The sequence below is a fragment of the Candoia aspera genome, chromosome 2, assembly GCF_035149785.1.
Source record: "Candoia aspera isolate rCanAsp1 chromosome 2, rCanAsp1.hap2, whole genome shotgun sequence".
Taxonomy (NCBI): Eukaryota; Metazoa; Chordata; class Lepidosauria; order Squamata; family Boidae; genus Candoia; species Candoia aspera.
Genome location: NC_086154.1, coordinates 60668768 through 60687893, shown reverse-complemented (window position 1 = coordinate 60687893; position 19126 = coordinate 60668768). Strand labels below are relative to the sequence as shown.

At 40.5% G+C, this 19126-nt stretch overlaps 1 protein-coding gene across 1 annotated transcript in view; it reads right to left on the bottom strand.

The window, feature by feature from the left end:
- The window catches only part of CACNA2D2 (calcium voltage-gated channel auxiliary subunit alpha2delta 2), a 675105-nt gene that overhangs the window by 476197 nt on the left and 179782 nt on the right, over window positions 1–19126 (bottom strand). Inside the window, exon 3 of the mRNA XM_063291953.1 lies at window positions 18729–18845. Within this exon, the coding sequence (XP_063148023.1) occupies window positions 18729–18845 (117 nt within the window). The remainder of the gene's footprint in view (window positions 1–18728; window positions 18846–19126) is intronic.

Sequence of the window (19126 nt, the reverse complement as noted above, 5' to 3'; positions counted from 1 at the left end):
GACAGCATAACTAACCACCACTTCACAAATGTGTTATGCTGTCAGCCATTCAAGGTACAGCAGACTAGGAAACCAAAATCATGTAAACCAATGCTACTTTTATTGTAAAATTATAGTAACAGAATCCTGAAAGTCTGAGTGCGGCTCCCCCTTCCCTCCCTTTATCTTGGTGTGAACTAGGGAGGGGCCTGTCAACCTTTGCGTATGTTACAGTTCTACTCCGGACTCAGGTTTCTTTTATCTGACTGTTGCCTTGGCAGCGGCTCTTCCTCCAGGCCCTCAAGGCCATTCCTTCTACCTTATTTATTTATCAAATTTTATCATCACCCATCTCCCTCCCGTACATATGCCAGGTAGACAAACACCCACAGAGACATCCATTCCTAACCACATTCATGGCAAAATGACAAAGCCTGCATCGTGACCCAAGTGTTTTGCCCTTTCATATTTGCATCCAGACATCATATATAAGAACATAAGGGGCAGAACTTGTGTTGCCATTTCACAGTGTGCATTTTATCACTCTCCCTCTGTCCCCAGGTGCCTAGGCACACAGAGATACTTTAAATAATAAACAACAACCGAAAAATAGGGCAACTGATCACAACCCTTCAGCACTACCTGTATTTCAGTCCTACTAATTATGGATCCATGGTAAGGAAAGTAATTTACAGGGCTCAGTTTAAGGAACTATTGTGGTCAAAAGTGGCTTCCCAAAATGAACATTCCAAAGGCTGAGATCCTAAGATACTAATCTGTGTTGCCTGTCTGTTTAAAACTGTGTTTTAATTATATTTTGTTAAGCACCCAAAAGTCTAGAGGCTCAAGCAACCAGAAAATAAAGAGAAAAAATACAGTATTGTGATTACGGTAGGCAAACTGGTTTTTCACTAATCCCTTGCAAGCAAGAACTGTTTTGAACTAGGAGCTCAGGATTTACAGAGGGTTTGTGCAGCAACCTCGGGCAATTTAAATACCGTTTGCTGGCTAACAAGGATTGCTGTTAAAGATCACAGAGTTTGGTGTTAAACTTGCATTAAACTGATACGATCTCTATTGTTATCTGCAGCTTTTGATCACACTTGTATGTGCCATTTACATACTTGTCAGTTCTGGATTTATTTAAGATATACTCAATTCAGATTTCATACATTGTTCCAATGTCACTTAAAACTGAGTAAACATCAAGTGCTGATGGAGGACAGAAAAGCTCTTCTGAGGGACATGAATAATTATAGCCCCGTGTTCAAGAAAAAGTGTGTTTATGGGTCACAAAGTAGTTGTCTCTGTTTTATGATAAATGGATGCTGAAATATGTGTATGAGAGAAAACGAGCGGGTGGGTGAGGGTCTTAGTTTCCTTAGCAGAGGCTCTAGTGGCAGATGATGGAAATGGCAGATGTCAGAGGGTCATCACTGCTTTCTGGAACTTTATTTATTTGCTTTCATTTCTATCCTGTCTTTCATTCAGAAACTCAAGGCAGCTTGCATAGGGCTCCTTCCTGCTGTTTTTCCTTACAATGAAAACCCTGCAAGGTTGGTTGGGCAGAGAGAGAATGACTGGCCCAAAATCATCCAGTGAGCTTCTGTGGCTGAGGGTCAACTAGAGCCCAGCTCTCCCTCATCCTGGTCCAGCACATTAACCACTATACCACGTAAGATAAAGGCAAAAATAAATGAACTTAAGAAAAATCTTTTTTTTTTCCCTTAAGGATATTATTATTTTCTCTTCTTTAGTTATAGTGTGGTTTAGTTGTCAAAGGAAAAGAAGCTATGTGTCTTCATTTTTCCTTAGGTCTTATGCTAGCTATGTCTCAATATGTCCCCAAAAAACCAGAAAAGAGGCCAACGAAGAGTTACCCTTGGCTAACCAAAAATATGATCAAGAGAACAGCATCACCCTGTTTTATACCTGACATTATGTCACAATATGGTTTTGTTTTTCATTTACATTTATCTGTAATGCTGGCTGGGGAATTCTGAGAGCTGAAGTCCACACCTCTTAAAGTTGCCAAGGTTGAAAAACCTTGACAACTTTAAGCTGTCTAGAGGAAGATGTACATCATTAATTTTGTTATTGTTACAGCTTTACTGTTTTAATTGTATTGTTATTCTGCATTGTGTTTTGATTTTTTATACTATGTAGACCAGCTATAGTGAGGCCATTTCTAAATCAAATCAAGGTGAAAAATAATGCTTCTGCTATTGTTTGGTGACATTATGCTGGAAACCTAGCCACCACTTTGTTCCACTGCAGCTCAGATCTGACGACATCCCGGGACACTGGGAAAGGTGATGTCAGCTGCCATAAAATGCTAGAGAACATTCAGAGAAATGTTCCCAAAATGATCCCACCCCCCATGCTGGAAAAATGAAACGAACAAAATCAAGGGGAAATCTCAGCAATTTTTCCAAAATGATGTCCTCTGAAAAAAATCCAACTCTATTTAGTTTAGGGCATCAAGGCTACTGCTTAGTTATGAGAAGCCTGACAATTCCAGATTTGATGATCCAACTAATTTGGTGTTATGGTGCTGGCAGCTTGTGATAATTGGATAGGAATATACATGCTGAGGACAGCAAAACAAGTTGTTCATCACTATTTTTAACAGCTACAAATGGTTCTACTTGCCACTGCATAAGGAGATGACAGCTATTTCTGTAAAATCTATGTGAGCAATGAAAAAAGATGGACCATAAATGAAATCAAGTCCCTACTTGAAACAAAATGTAGTTGAGGCTCTAACGTGTCTTTAAGCTAATAAAAACTTATAGATTACAACATGTCTAGTATCACTCAAGCAGTGGCAAATTACTGATACACGGTGGTCAAAAAATACATTTGCAATATGTATCAAGATCCTTCAGGAGAGGAGAAAGAGATGAACCATAAAGATGGTCTTGAATAAGAACAACACGCAAAGGAAGTGTAGTTAGATCGATAGGGTGGAATAACTAACCTGGAATACCGAAAGACGGGAACCACAAAGGAACACAGAAATAAGCTAGAATTACTGTTTATCCAATTTTGCATCCTTGCTAAGCGAGCAATTAACATAATAGGCTGGAGAAAGCATAAACAAGAATCATAATAGAAAAATATAAAAATGTCAGCTACAGGGTTAGTGAAAATGTTTCATTTTAGTAGTTGTGTTATGATGAGCAGCTGGGATGTGCAATTTCTACTAGTTTGAGGGCATAGCCTGCATAGGTAGGAACAAGTTCAAAATGGGCCCAAGTTTGGAGGGAGGGGGAGTTAAGGGATAAAATGAATGCCTTAAGCTCTTAAGGTCTCAAACCCCCCGTCTTTTGGAGCGGGGGGCTCTGCCTGCTCTGGGGGCATCAAAAAAGTACCATACTTTAGAGAAGCTCAAGATATCCTTCAGATATTCTAATGTTAGTACCTTGAACTGTTATATAAACAGACAACCAGTATAAATGGCATATAATTTGTGTAACATGATCCTAAAGTGGACACCCAGAAGCACTCAGCCCACTGCATTTTCAAGAGCAGCTTCATAGGAGTCATGAGAAAAAGTGTTCTACTAAAAAGTGCAATAAATGAATGAATATTGAAAGTATGCAGCAATACAAACTAGAGACGCTTTCCCCTTCTCCCAGAAGAGACATTTAAGAACACCATTCAGTGGTAAACTTGGCCCATCGGATGGAGGCTGCCTTTCCTCTCCTTGCTGAGTCTGTCTACTGATTGCCACATCATTAAGGCTCAGGTTCTTAGTCCCCCATTCAGCTCATCCCTGCTTCCAGATAAAGGTTTGTGTTATCCACAGCCTCCTTGATTCCAACCAGAAAGAAATGACAAAATTGGATAACATCAGCATATAGATGACACCCACCTCTCAAACTTTTGATGAGGCTAGAATAGACATGGGCAGACTTCTCTTTTCTCTCATTATTAGCCATTTGTTTCATTTTCCCTAACAGCTCCTTTTAATCTATTCAAAGTATTGCTGAGTGGGAATTTCAACTGAAAACATTTTAGGGAGGAGTTCTGAAATTAGACCAAGGCTTCATGAAATTAGTCAGCAGCCTTTATTGACTCTGATATCTTTCCCATAAAAGATAAATTAGAAAAAAAAAAATCCAGGATGAGGGCCATGTAAATGTAGGACTTTTCATCACTTCTTTCTCTATTACAGGAATACATTTAAGCAACCTCCACTAGCAGGTTCCTGTCTAGCAAATTTAATCAGCCACAGTGGAGATGGATCAAGCGAGGAGGTAGTTACTGTTGCAGAGTGCTGGAAAGCCTTCGGCCCAGAAAGATCAGAAAAATCACACACCAGGCATTTCTATAAAAATAAATTTATTTACAGAAAGCACAAAAACATACTTACAGGCTTGTGCATTCACACACGTTCAGAGAGCAGGAAGAGAGGCTGCTTACTCAGCTGCAAGGCTAAAAAACTAAACAAAAGTCCTGCAAGCTGCCTTCCCCTCAGGCAATGCAACTATTAACACTTAAACTGAGGACAATTAAATTCGACCTCTTCACCCGGCCAGAATGATTTGTTACCATAGTAACCTTAATTTCTGTAGCAGAAAACAATATACTAATAGTTACAGCTCAATCTTCCAAGCAGGTTGTCCCCATACTCCCATGGAACAATTTGATGACTCTCCAGCAAACTCAAATGAAAGCTGCCTAAAGTTATCAGGTAAACCATGAAATTGTGAGCAGTGACACATGAGGTCTAGATGCAGGAGTTAACACAATGCCTGCCTCTAGGAACAGTTACTCTGGAGAAAACCCATACCGCCTTTACTCAGGCAAAAAAATCATTATGCAACAGAATGGATGATATATGGAAAGACTTCCAATAATTTCTTGGTAATGACAAATTACCACCAGATACACACACTCAAAACTAAGGGGTGATAAGTAGATGGATACACGGCAAGGAACAGAAAATACATCTCTTCATTTGTTGGCTCTCATTTACTACTCCACTTAAAAATCTGGATTGCATTATTTGGTCAAACTGATCTCCCTTTCCTCCTCCAGTTAGGCTTCTTTCACACATGCAGGCAGATCATAAGAGAACCACAATTTCCTCAAGCCACAGAGCTTTATTCTAACTCCTAAACACAGTCTGGAGCATAAACAAATACCATTTTAAGATATGCAGACAATGGGCAGCAATTTTAAGACTGCTTGTGGCACACACTCTAGCTACTCTTCATTTGCTTATTCATTCTCCAACAGTCTCTCTTTAGTTGGGAATGCCTTGGGGCTCACAGTCAAACGTACAAACATAGAGGCAACATGCATCCCCTTAGGTGGTTAATGCCTCGAGGTCTGCTCTTCAAGGCCAAAGCTGAAAAGCATCCTGGGTGACCTAGAAAACACTCATCCACAAATGTCCTAACTGCAGGGGTCTCTGCTCAGCAAGCACTTCAAACCCCTTAAATAGATGCCTATCTACATGCTTTGGTCCACTGAGTCTAAGGACTATGCATAAAACAAACAGTTTTTGGACTACAGAGAGAAACCTAAAAGTTATATTCTGAGGACTGTTTAGGTGTCAAGAGCCACCCTGAAACAACAGGAATGACAGGCTAGAGGCTGATGTTGAGTTAAGCCCGTTATTTAAGAGAAAACCCTGCAGGTAAAGTTCAGGTGTTTTATCCTCAGCTGCACCTCCTCCAGAAACATTCATTTCCCAAAGGAAGTAGAAAATAAAAGGGCTACATCTGCACCTAATACCAGGGCAAATTTTGTTTCATCCATGATTAAACAAACCAGAAAAAATCTAGAATTAGCACTACAGATGTGCAAAGTATGCTTGTGATACTCAATTAGACATCTCTACCCTATGCCGGGCAAGAAATGCTGTTCAGGTGCTAGCTTGGTGCGTGGAGACTGTAAGAGCCTGGATGGGGAGAAACCAGCTATGACTCAGTCCTAGCAAGATGGAGTGGCTGTGGGTCTTTGGTCCCCCAGGGTCAGGAGAGTTGACTTCTCTAACTCTGAATGGGTTAGCACTCCCCTGAGAGATTCGGTGCACAACTTGGGAGTCCTCTTGGACACACAGCTCCTGCTAGAAGAGTAGGTGGTAGCCACGGGCAGGGGGCCATTTGCACAAATCCATCTTGTGTGCCAACTGCACCCATTCCTGCATCAGGAAGCCTTGCTCATGGTCATTCATGCCTTAGTCACCCCCCAATTAGAATATTGCAATGCACTCTGCATGGGGCTGCCCTTAAAGATCATCCAGAAGCTGCAACTGGTCCAGACCCACAGTTCTGGGTGACCCATGGTTCATCCAAGTTACACAAATGCTGCACTGGGTCCCAGTTGCTTTCCAGGTGCAATTCAAGATGCCGGTTATCACCTTTAAATCCCTACATGGCACAGGGCCAGGTTATTTGTGGGTCCACCTCTCCCCAAGGGTATCTGCCTGTCCCACTATGTCAGATAGGGTGGGTATACTCCAGATCTCTTAAATGGTGTCATCTGATGGAACCTTGGAGATGTACCTTCTCAGTAGTCACCCCAACCATTTGGAAGAGCTTCCCACCTCAGATTTGAGGGGTCCTTATCCTTTTAGCTTTCTGGAAGACTGTGAAGACTGGGCCCTTCCCCCACGTGTTGGGCTAGGCTTGGAGTTGAGTCAGGAGGCTGATTGCTATAGTGCCTGGTGGGAATGGTGGTCATGTTTTTACTTGTTGTGAGCCACCTAGGATCATTATATGAGATAGGTGGCCATATAAGTTATTTAAATAAATAAACAAACAAATTATTCTCTGGGTTATTTTCTTCATTTTTTTCCAATCAGGATTTAAAAGAAACAAATTGGGACTCTGGGTTCAAAAAGAAGCACAAATTTTAGTTAAAATAAGCCAGCATCTGTAAACCAACTACAGTCCATATTTTAAATTGCAACTTGTTGCCAAAAGTTAATTTCTAATTTTATTTCTTGATATGGGTTCCTATTAAAAAAACAAATGGTGGAAAGTTAGTGGAAGTGTGCCAAATCATCTGCTTGGCTTGCAATATACTCCCAGATTTATGCAATTGTTCTCAGCTTAATCCTGAGACATTTGAGAATGCTGTAGATGGGGAAGCCAGAAACTATCTGTAGTACAGCTGCATGAAAAGTCAATGCACCCATATAGTGGGAAAAGATGACATTAGCAATGTAATTAGAATACTTCAGATCGAAGATGGAATGTGTAGTAGGACTTCCTTTTCAGCAGTCTGCCTTTTTAGGTAATTACCGAGGAGGGCCCAGTTTCACAGAAACTGCATATTCTTCCACCCCTCCCAACAAGACTATCTAGAGCATCCGTGCAAGGAAATTATGCTTTTGCTTCACACAGCCCCGTAATCATGATTACTGCAATTTGCACCCCCCATTTCCAGGTGATCGAATATCCAGTCTTTAAAGTTGCAGCATGTCCAAGGAGGTGGGTACCCAATTTCTAAGGCTTGTGGGTTGCATTACTTGTTCCTCCAAAGTTAATTTCAAATCAGGCATTTGACTTAGTGCTATGAAAATGATGAAAGCACGATGTCAGAAACCACAGCCCTGAGGGGTGGGGGGGAATACAGAGAGACTGCAGAACCCATGCCATCTGAGGACTCAGCAGAAATCTAATCCTCTAACATATGGATAATCCTCTGCAGAACATGAAGTTGCTTATGGAGTTTCAAAAAGCAAAGTGGGCTATGCTGCTGCCAAGCATGTCCTGCGAAAGAAAGGAAAACATGCAAGCTAATCTGTATGAAAAGACATGAAACTCTAAATCGCTTTAGCATTATTAGAAGGCCGGGTACACTGTTTAGCAAAAAGGTCCAACGCAGCTTTCATAGACTTGTTACAGACATCTGATTGCCCCTGATTAGATTAGACAATAAATTCCTATCCTGGTGTTCGCATTGTTCAACTCCCACACCGCAATCTGTAAATTAGAATTTCAGACCTCAGAGACTGGATTCAAATTGGATTAGTGGATCTAGTCCAGGATGTGGTGGGAGGGAAACAATTGAGGGAAAGCCAGAGGGAAGCATGCAACAATCCACACACTCTTGTGAGCACATATGCTAACAAAATAATTAAATAAACACAGAGAGACAACAAGCCACAATTTGGTTAGGAGTAAATTAAAAATATAATTAAAACAAAAACAACAAAACAGCAATTAAAGAAGAAGTGGAGAAAGGAATGAATTGTCACTATTAATTAACAAAGCAGGGAGATTATACCTTTAAATGTTGTTTTTCTCCAGCTTAGGCTGTGTGGGTTTTTAATGCATGGGCTCAGCAGAAGAGACCAATTTCCATTTCTATTGTTGGGTGGGTTTATGCGTAGCGGGCTGGGAACTGCATATATGTACACTGAGTCAACGGAAGATCTTTCTGTAAGATTCAGAATACTGAGAAGAAAAATATTGCTTTCTCTTCTATCTGAATGAGGAAGACCTAACTCATGCATAACCTACATTCAGTGCTGAAACCCAGGCAGCCAGCGTTCTCACCTAAGGTGGCTTACCACTGTAGCCCTCTCTAATGCGGGAAAAGTCACACTACCTTGAAGTGCCTCTCCTTCAACCATCCACTTCTATTTGACTTACATAGATGTACTCTACTGCCTATGACATTGTAATGTGTAACATTAGTTGGCTTTCAAAGAGTAGCTGAAAAACTGAGTCAGTTCACTTAGTGGCAAAATGTGGACCGATTAAAATCCTCAAGCAACTGTAAGTCAGAGGGGTACCAATATGACACAATCTGCATAACCCACTTTTCTGAAACAAATCAGAATTTCAACAAGTTAGATGTGGTAAGCACAGGACAGGAAAAAAGGCAGTTTCTTGTTGCAGGGACTAAACTACATTCTCTAGTCTGGAGCACCTTTTCACACCATACTCAGCAGCATGACTATCTGCTTACAATACACTCTTACATCACACAAGGCTCATTCTGTCACTGTGCTTACACTCTGGATCATTTTTCATTCAGGAATACTAATAAAGACTCCATTTAACTGTACTGGGTTTTTTTCAGAGAGAAGTGTTTCCAGAGTTACTTGATTATGTGCCATCAAGTTGTTTTCGACTTCTAGCAAACATGTAACTAGGTTTTCTCCATGACACTCTACCCCTAACCTGGTCTTTCAAGTCTCCCAGTGCTGCACTCATCACCACTGTAACTGAGTCTGTCTACCCTGCTGCTGGCCATCCTCTTCTTCTCTTTTCTTCCACCTTTCCCAGCATTAGAGCTTTTTCCAGAGAGCTGTGTCTTCACATAATGTGTACAAAGTAGGCTAGTTTGAGCCTGGTCATTTGTGCCTCAAGTGAGAACTCTGGGTTGATTTGTTCGATGGTCCATCAGTTTGTTTTCTTGGCTGTCCATGGTATTCTCAGGAGTCTCCTCCAACACCAAAATTCAAAGGCATTAGTACTCTTCCTATCCTGCTTCTTTAAATCCAATTTTTGCTTCCATAGAATGTCACAGGGAATACCAGGGCTTGCACAATTCTAATCTGTGTAGATGTAGACACATCATGTCATTTGAATATCTTTTCCAAGGTCTTCATGGCTGCTCTACCAAGTGCTAGTCTGTAGTGTATTTCTTGACTGGTTGTTCCTTTTTTGTTGGTGACTGATCCAAAAAGGCAGAAACTATCTACTATTTTGATATCTTCATTGTATAGGCTGGTTGTTCTACCTGTTGTCATTAGTTTGGCTTTCTTACATTTAATTTTAGTCCCATTGTTTCACTGTACTCTTTCACTTTTAGTACTAGGGCTTACAGATCCTTTGCATTTAGAGTTGTTAATATATACTGTATCTGCCCATTCAAGTTGAAACAGCATGCAAGATTATTTCTTCTTCTTTTTCTTTTATGCATGCCTTTTCTTCAGGCACTCAAAGAGCATTAGATGGGGATCTCCCTTCTCTTTTTCTCCAGAACATATGACAACCAAGGATACACACAGAGCACTTCCAGATAACTAGCTTTTCTGACATCCAAATCTTCTGATTTCACATTTGAATTGCAACAGGGGCTTGAGTGGGCTGTTCTGACAATTAAAATTACCAGGATGCTTTTGGCACCTATAAACCAGGAGTCACTACCATTTGCAGAAAACCAACAGACATTCAGAATGTGCCCTTTCAGCCCCCCCCCCCCCCAAAGTCAGCAGAGAAGTCTCCACCAATCCACTCAGTTTTGGCCAGTAATTTGTCATCTCCTCAATTTCACTTAAGAAAGAAATCTCTCCCTTCCCTCCACATGAAATACATACTGCAGGCTAGGATATGGGAGGGTGCCAGATATTCCCTCCAACAGTCACAGAGGGAATTAGCCACAATGTTGTATTAAAGTAATACAATATGGTAATAGAATAGAATAGAATACAACAATATAATGCAGCAACAGAAATTTGAAAAATAAACAAACAAACATTGTAGCTCCTGTAGCAACAATCTGTGCTTGCAAACTGAAATTCTCTACTTATAAAAAGCCTTTTGACTGAAGTAGTGGGATCTGGATTCAAGCATAAGAGGGAATGGTCAGCGGTGGTGCCAATTGTTCAGCACATAAATCAGGTGTAACAGGTGCAAATGCCCATTGCAAACACTAAAGAGCTCTAGCTAGAATTAGACCATAAACATTTTTCAGACGTATCGCAAGGTGTTTTTGTTGGCTTGGTTTCTCGTAAGAGGCTTTCAATTCATTGATTTCATTTAAAATAAATACCAGCCATTTGGTGTTCCCTATTGTAGACAACCAATGTACATAATTAGCAGGATCAAACAATTAATCTTGGGGTGAGTGGATTGTATTATTTCAGACAAGTTGGTTGCATATCTAATTTTCTCCTCCTATTTTTCTTTGTGCAGCAAGTTTTTTTCTTCAGGGGACACTCAGACACAGAAATCCTCCACTTCAAGCAGTATTGTTAATGTGTCTCTGTATAAAAGAGGTTAAGCTCTTGCACTTTCCTAGTCATGTAGAAGAGGGAATTTTAATAAATGCAGCTTGTTTATTATATCAATTTATATAGCCACCCAATCAATGTGCATCTTGGGGGGCATACAGAGTTAAAAACAACAGATAGCAATAAAAACATTAAATATAATAAACCCTATTATGTCAGAGGCAGCTTCAAACAATGAGAAACAAACAGTCAAGATGGGCATAATGCCACCACCACCACCTCCAGCCAGTGTCTGGGGGGAAAAAACAGGCCTTTGGGACCTTAAGGCAGACAGGGTGGTGGCCCTCTGGATCTCAATGGAAATGGTATTCCATAGGGCAGCAGAGTAACAAAGAAGACATGTCTCCTAGGTCCCACCAGATCACACTGTCTAAGTGATAAGACCTGGACCATGCCCACCCTGTCTGGTCTTATCAAATGGCCAGAAGTAACTGGAGAAAGGCAGTCCCACAAATAACCAAACCTTATGTCATGAAAGGCTTTATACAACCAGCACCTGAATTGAACTTGGAAGCCTACTGGTAACCAGTGCAGCTAGCAAAGCAACAGTGTTACATGAGCGCACCATGGTGTTCCCATAACTATTCATGCTACTGCATTTGGATCAGCTACAGCTTCCAAGTGGTCTTCAAGGGCAGCCTCATGTAGAGCACATAACAGGAGTTCTGAGAATTATTTTTGCTCCATCCCTCCTCCTACGCAATTTTAAAAGATGCACAAGCCTTGCCTTATTTTGCATCCGGTCATTGAAATATCACCACTTGATTCTAACAATCATAAAATCTGGCATTGCTTGATTCTAATGACTGCAAACCTGGCCCAGTGTCAACCATTTGGGATTGGTGAGCTAGAAACAGAGGGAGAACAATTTAACATTCAAGAAACCTTCAGTCTGCCCAAGAGATACTCCTGTCCAATCAAAAGCAGTGGTATTGGTGCTTTATATTACTGCTGTTCTCCCCATTCTTCTCTGTCTGATAAGCTAAATTACTATTGCCAACACAATTGTATTATGTTAAGGCACAACACAATTAAATAAGCAGGCCAGCATCAAAGTCAGTACAAATATATAATGCAAAAGAAAAAAAAAACAATTTCTTTCCCACATAATTCCCCAAATATAGCCTCACACATTTCTGCATTTTAAAACAGAGCAAGTGTACTTTTAGACAACACATTTACCTCTTGGTGAAGTGTGAAATTGCCTCTCAAAGTGCTCCAGTTACAGCATCCATTTTGATGGGATAACAATTCATGTACTTTAATATGGGTATTTTGCCATAACATCAGTTCTGGGTTGGTAACGTACAGAGTTTCTGGACTAAATAGTATCTCCTAAATATTCCACACCTGTGCTCAAGGCATACAGAAATTAGCTGCATGCTATACATTTTGGAAGTTTTAGCAATTCAATAAGATTTGGCAGAATAACCACAGGTGTTACTAATTAATTATATGAAATCCAGAAACTATTTTCCAAGACAGCTCTTCTGTTTTTGAAATATCACTTTTTCCAGCATTCAACAATAACATTTTGCTACTGGAAAAGGGGGGAGTAATGAGTTCTCCCTTCAATAAGCACAGAAGTTGAAAGAAAAAGGAGCCAAACTCAAAAAGCTTGTTCAGGGTGGTGTTGCACTAACCCTTAAGAATCAGGTTCGCCATTCCACCACTGAAGCTGGAAAGCTGTGGATCAGCTGGAGTGAGCAGGGACTTCAATCAACCTTAGCTGATAAAGCAGATGAGTGTCTTCCTGCAAGGAGAGACCTGGCTTTGGTGAGTCATGTGTTGCTAACCTGACCATCAGACTATTGCCATTCATTCTTGGTGAGGCAGCCCTTCAAAACAATTCAGTATCAGCAGCTGGCTCAGGATGCAGCAACATGAATGGTAAGTGAGGTCTCTTCAAGGTTCTGCATTACCCTCAATATTGAAATAATTTCAATGCTTGTGGCTGCCTTCTGAATCCACCTTCAGCATTTAGGTTATCAATGCAATACCTTGTGAGTCCCATCATGAATATGCTTGGCATCAACAATTAAGTCTGTTTTCTCTGTGTCAGGGCTTGTTCTATGGTACAAATTGCCAACTGGAGTTGAAATACTCCCCCTTATTACAGTTCAGAAAAGTGCTCTACATTTATTTTCTCTGGCCTTTTAACTTCTTTTAATGTTTTCAGTATTTTACATTTTCTTGTTTTGACAGTGTTTTTATTATGATTGTCTGTGCTGTTTATTTCAGTAGACTAGATCTGTTGATGGAGCAGGTGGCTTCTACTGTAAATGTACTAAACAAATAAATATAGTTCCTCTACTATAAGATGAGAAGAGACAGACCAGACTGAATCTTATGAACTCAGCTGTCCAGGTGGATTTGGGACAAAAGGGGAGTCTTGATCAGAGCAGCAAACAATTCTTTTTATTCCCCCTTTTCATACTCTCCTACAAAGTCCTGTGCACAGGTGGGTGTTTCTGAGAGGGATGAGAGAAGAACACCCGTTTATGTCAAGAGTATATATTCCCAGCAGGGTCACCCAAGGCAGGAAAGTCATCCCAGCTGCCCAGCTAAAGCAAGCAGGCACCTATATTAGGGCAGCAGTCATATAGGAAGATGCTGGAGGCAGATGATCACTTTAATGATAATGCCAAAGGCATCAATTCATACTGCATGGGAGAAGGCAGTGGTAAGCCACTCCTTTATTTTTACCAAGAAAACCACATGTATAGAAAATATAAAATGATTGACAATATAGTTCAGACGGTGGGCCCCTCAGGTCGGATGGCACTCAACATGCTACTGAAGAAGACCTGAGGATCATCACTGATAGCTCATAATCAATCAAGTTCATACTTCCCAACTGCTGTATTATTGGACAAGAGGAGTTGCAAACTACAAACATAAACTTAAGGCAATTATCTTGATTGAGGTTTCCACAGACAAATTACATACTTCAAGCTGTAACTTCAGTAGACTGTGGAACATGCAGCATTCATATGGCAAAGAAAATAGTCCCAGAATAACATGCACAAATACTAATAAGCCATTGGAGACAGGCTATATTGATATCAGTGTATACTTATCTCAGAATATCCACTCTCCATCCAATTTCTTTTTGTGCAACTAATTTCCAACCCACGGAATACAATCCTATAACCGAGTCAGAAGCTGCACTGAACAAACTAGGCCTTCATTCTGAGCAAATATGCAAGGATTATGCAATCACCCTAGATTCTTCCAGGCACAGCCAAAACCACTTAAGTCTTGGTCAGTCAATATTTGTTTTGTTTTTTCAGGAGAGCTAAGAGATAGTACATATTAATAACATTCTCATGATACAGCTCACTGATATTTAATTTGCATGTGTTGATGTTTTGCTCTGAAAAAGCAGATATGGATAAATGAAACCTTAAATCAACATGAATCTATCTCTTATTTTGGTCACTGCTGACTCAATATAAAACTCTCTTCAGTAAAATAATCCTCCAGTACTTACAGCAACATCACAAGGAGGAAAAGTCGGGCTGTCTAGATTAAGTGCAGTGAAATATATTGGCATCATGACTGCTGTGCTCATATAACTGATTTCCATTAACTCATTCTCATCATCCCAATAATATGTATGTATGCATGTATGTAAAAGAAATCACAACTCACAAGTTGTGATTTCTTTTACATACATACAACTCACAAGTTGTGATTTAAAGGAAAAGACCCTGGATGACTCAACTACAAAGAAGAAAAAATAAATTGGAGGTCTGCATATATATCCTACTGTAAATACATCTTACTTTGGGAGATATTAAAAAATTACAAAAAAAACCCCCAAGCCAATTATACTAGACAGTCTGCTGTGCAGTGAAACGAAGGATTTCAGATAGAATCAAGGGTTAATAGAAAGCGCCATAGACCTACAGAGTAACAGCACTGCACCCTTAACATGATCCTGTCCCATGCTGATGCCAGCTGGACTCTAAACTGCATTAAGAAAATTCTGTCTGGATTGGGGGCTTTGGTAACAATTTGCCAGATGTTCAGTCCAGACTGCCAGCTAGCATGCCCCCAACTGGGCAATTCCCCAGTTACTATACCCTCCCAACTTTCCTCATATGAAAACCAACTGCCAATCATTTCCCTTTCTATGGGCAAGTCTTACTGGAGATACATTTTTCTGTATATTCACATATCAAAATATATGCATACAAAGTTGAATTATACCCCTCCCCAACACACAGAGGAACCTCTCAGTAGGACAGTGGTTATAATATTTGCTTGATGCGCAGAACATCACTTGTTTGAAATCCAGCAGAACTTTTTTCAATTTACTATTTTTCTTTTTCTGAGATACCCACTTTACTACAGTACTTTCTTGGAGGAGGAGGAGGAGGAGGAGGAGGAAGGAGAAAGCCTCTGCACCATTTCATTTTTTTCCAGGCACTTGTGGTAGTAAAGTGTAACTGCAGTACTTATTCATCTGGTCTGTCTGAGAGCTGGAGTGAGATCTTTCTTCCTCAAGTAACTGGAACAACAGATGAAATGGCGTACCAGTGGACTTATTAAAAAATAAAAAATCAACAAATAAATCAGTAGCTCTGCTGGGTTTTGAACCCTCTATATATCAAGCAGGTGTTATAACCACTGTGCTACTGGAACACCATGGTAATAGTAGCTGCAGCCAAGATTAGAATGCTACAGAGTGGTGAGCACTGACCCAGATGAGGGGGTGTTCCTGCTTCTGCACTCTACCAAATCAGAGCACAGCATATGGAGAAAGTGCAGCAGGCAAACTAGACAGCAACACTTGAACGCTAGAAAACACTACTTTCAGCTCAGAGCAAAAACATGGGAGGAGGCCACATTCATGGTGGGATGGGGATAAGTAGAGTTCAAGCCATGGCCCAAGCCTTGTGAGGCATGCCAAGGGCTGCACTCTAAAAGTAGTAGGACCAGGATCCATCTGGGGAGGGACTAAGCCGTGAAAAGGGCTTAGTCCCTTAACTCCTGTTTCAAAATATCTAAGGCAAGGGGGGGAGCTAAACATTTTGACCATAGGGTAGATGCTGCAAAACAAATGCTGGAGGGCCATGCCCTTTATGTACTGCTACTGTATGGGATGGTATTGGCTCTGGTATTGTACAATGTCAAGTCTATTGTGCAAACTACATAAATATGAGTAAAAGTTTGATTAGGATTAATAGTAACATTGCCTTTCTTTGAAATATACTTATGAAGTAACATGTGGCTACAAAGAAAAAACTGAGTAAAATGTGTGAGACAAATCCACTGATATGGGGCAAATGAACACATCCTTCTTGTCCTGGCATGAGGATGGCTCATTAACTGTCTCCCAAGTCTGCATGCCTCCACCTGCGGCTGAGTTGGTCCAGGGACACCTTAAGGTGCTACAGCACACTCTGAAGGTGGTGTTTTCCCTAATATCCTGCCACAAGGCACCGTGTGCAGACAATGCATATTAATATGCATCAGGGAGGCAGCCTGAAACAACATGTTCCATACCAGCAATCTTGTACTCCAACTGGTTTCTTGTGGATTCAGTCTCTTCAGTCTGGTCCCTGATTTCTTTACCTACCCCTCAGTCTTCTTTTGGCTGCAAAGGAACCTGGAACTTTGCAGCTCCCTTTTCTTTCTTTTATAAAGGTGTGGATCACCTGTTGGATTTAGAGGGTATAAAACCTTGAGAATGTCCATCTCATGCATGACTTAACATGTGTAGTAGAAATGTAACTGAAAAAACTGGGCTCTTGCACTGCTGTAGCCTGTGCAATTAGGAATTCCCTTCCCAGCAGCTGCTGCTCCCAAGGAAGCACAGGGAAGGCTTCCTCTCTTCACATTATGTTCTTAGGGTTTACAATTCCCACACTAATCCTCACAGCTGACCCTCTTTCTCAAATTCCAATTCTTCAGTAGTAGGTATCTGCATCTCAGCTGCACAAATCTGGATGACCACTAGATGGCAGCCAAGAGGCACAAAGCTCTAACCTGCTGCTGCTGCCTAGTGGTCATTAGGTCAAACAGTTAGTCAATCCACAGATTCAAGGATATTTTTAAAAAGTTTAATTGGTTGACAGTACAGTGGGAAATAAAGAAGAAAAACATTAAAGTTCATGGAGTAACCAGAGAGTTTTGCATGCTGGAGCCTTCTTGTGTGGATTGACATTGAGCAGAGCTGGATTTTCAGCTGAGAGAACCACCGATCAAGGCCCTTAGAATGTGTTGCACTAAAGATGGACAAGTAGTGTGGTGCACATCCGTTCCAGGTGCATGGTGTGGGGGTTGCAAGATTTGGGGCATCACGCTTTACTCCTAGCTCTGGGATGGGTAGGATCAGATGGGAGTACATAATCTCTCTCCATCCCTCATGTTGATTCAGCAACTGGCCTTGAACAGAGATGATGTGTGAGGATACCAGGAGTAGCTAAGACTGTCAAGGTATGGCCCATGCACGTTTACTGAGAAATCGAGTCCCACTGAGTTTCACAGGTCTTATTCTCAAAGGAAGCTTGTGTAGGGTTGTCTCTTTAAAATACTTGGGAAAGAAAGTATTGTGTCAATCCACACAAGAAGGCTCCAGCATGCAAAACTCTCTGGTTACTCCATGAACTTTAATGTTTTTCTTTCAAAGCATGTGGAAAGACTGACCTAGTTAAAAGAGAGGAGGGAGTGATGCGACCTGAACTACTGCTGAGCTTTGAAAATTCCAATTGCCAAGATGACTGAAGCTGATTGCATTTTTGCATAATTGTACTTTAATCTTTATGCACTTTATTGTATTGTTTTTGCTTATTTTACTGAAGGATCTGACTGATTTTAATCTATATTCTGGAGCTGTCACTGCCGTGCACTGTTCTGCTACTTTTTTTAGAGTTTTGGTTTTATGGATTGAAAAGTTGATGTCCTATTGAAATAAATGTGGGTTCACTGAAATACTTATTAAAAAGCTGATGCTTTGCTATGTATTATTATTGCTATTCTTTTTTTTTTAGCCTTATGAACTACTTTGGGCACAAGGTTTCTGGGAAATCACAAACAAGTCATAATAATAAACAATTTAATAATATCTGATGACTTTGAGGCAATTAAACTATGCAAAAACACACACATATAAAAGCCATTTACCAACTGAAAGTCCTCAGTGTGATTTCTAAGCAGAAAAGATAAAACAGAAAATGTAGATATTGAACGTTTTCACAGGAAATCTCAGGTCCACCTAATATTACAGCTGAAACATGCTGATCTGCTCTGGCACTATATAACAAGGAAGGAAATGATATAAAATGAAAAGTTAAGTTGAAAATGTACTTGAAAGCCCAGATTTAACTGCTGACAACTCCCATTATTCTCTGTTTCGTTCCACCATTATACGCTCATATTTTGCAAAATATCCTCCCAAAGGAGCAGAAAAGGCCACTCATCTGAAGAGCCCAAAGTAGGGTGGAGCCTGAGAGAGTTTAGATCGGTCAGAAGGGAAAGGGCTATGGGCACTTTTCAAACCATCTTTAATTGTAGACTTGTACATGACTGAGATGCAAAGGAAAAAATACTTGAAAGAACATCTGTGTAAGGACTTTGTTTCTAAGAAATGGGTAATGTTAAACACTCTGTGAAACACTGTGATAAAGTATCCATCAGCAAACCCTGGGGACTACAGGATGCAGGTATCAGGGCATCATCACACATACCAATTCCATCCCCATGCCCTGCCTGGTCCATCAGATACACTAAAACCAAGGAGCTGCTTTACCTTTAAAGCTTGGACTTTCTTGGCCAGGAGACTCTCAATGTCCCCCGCCACTTTTTCCACAATTTTCTCAGGGATGTTGTCTCTTACTTCAAATAAATTCTTCTTCTCATCATAGATCTGTTGAAAGAGATTAACAAAGAAAGAAACTGGAGTACTGACAAATACAAACAAACCTTCTACAGAATACTTTTGGAAAAGAAAAAGAAACCACCAAGAATAGACTACAGTACATTTTCAGGGTAGGAACTCCCATGTCAGTCCCTCAATCCATAATAAAATTCTTAAGCCAGAGAATATGCCTATGGACAGCCTTTTTCACTCATACACATTTTTCTCATACACCCAACACCTTAGCCTTCCTTGCAGGGGCCTTCTGCAATTTCTCTTGTAAAAAAGCA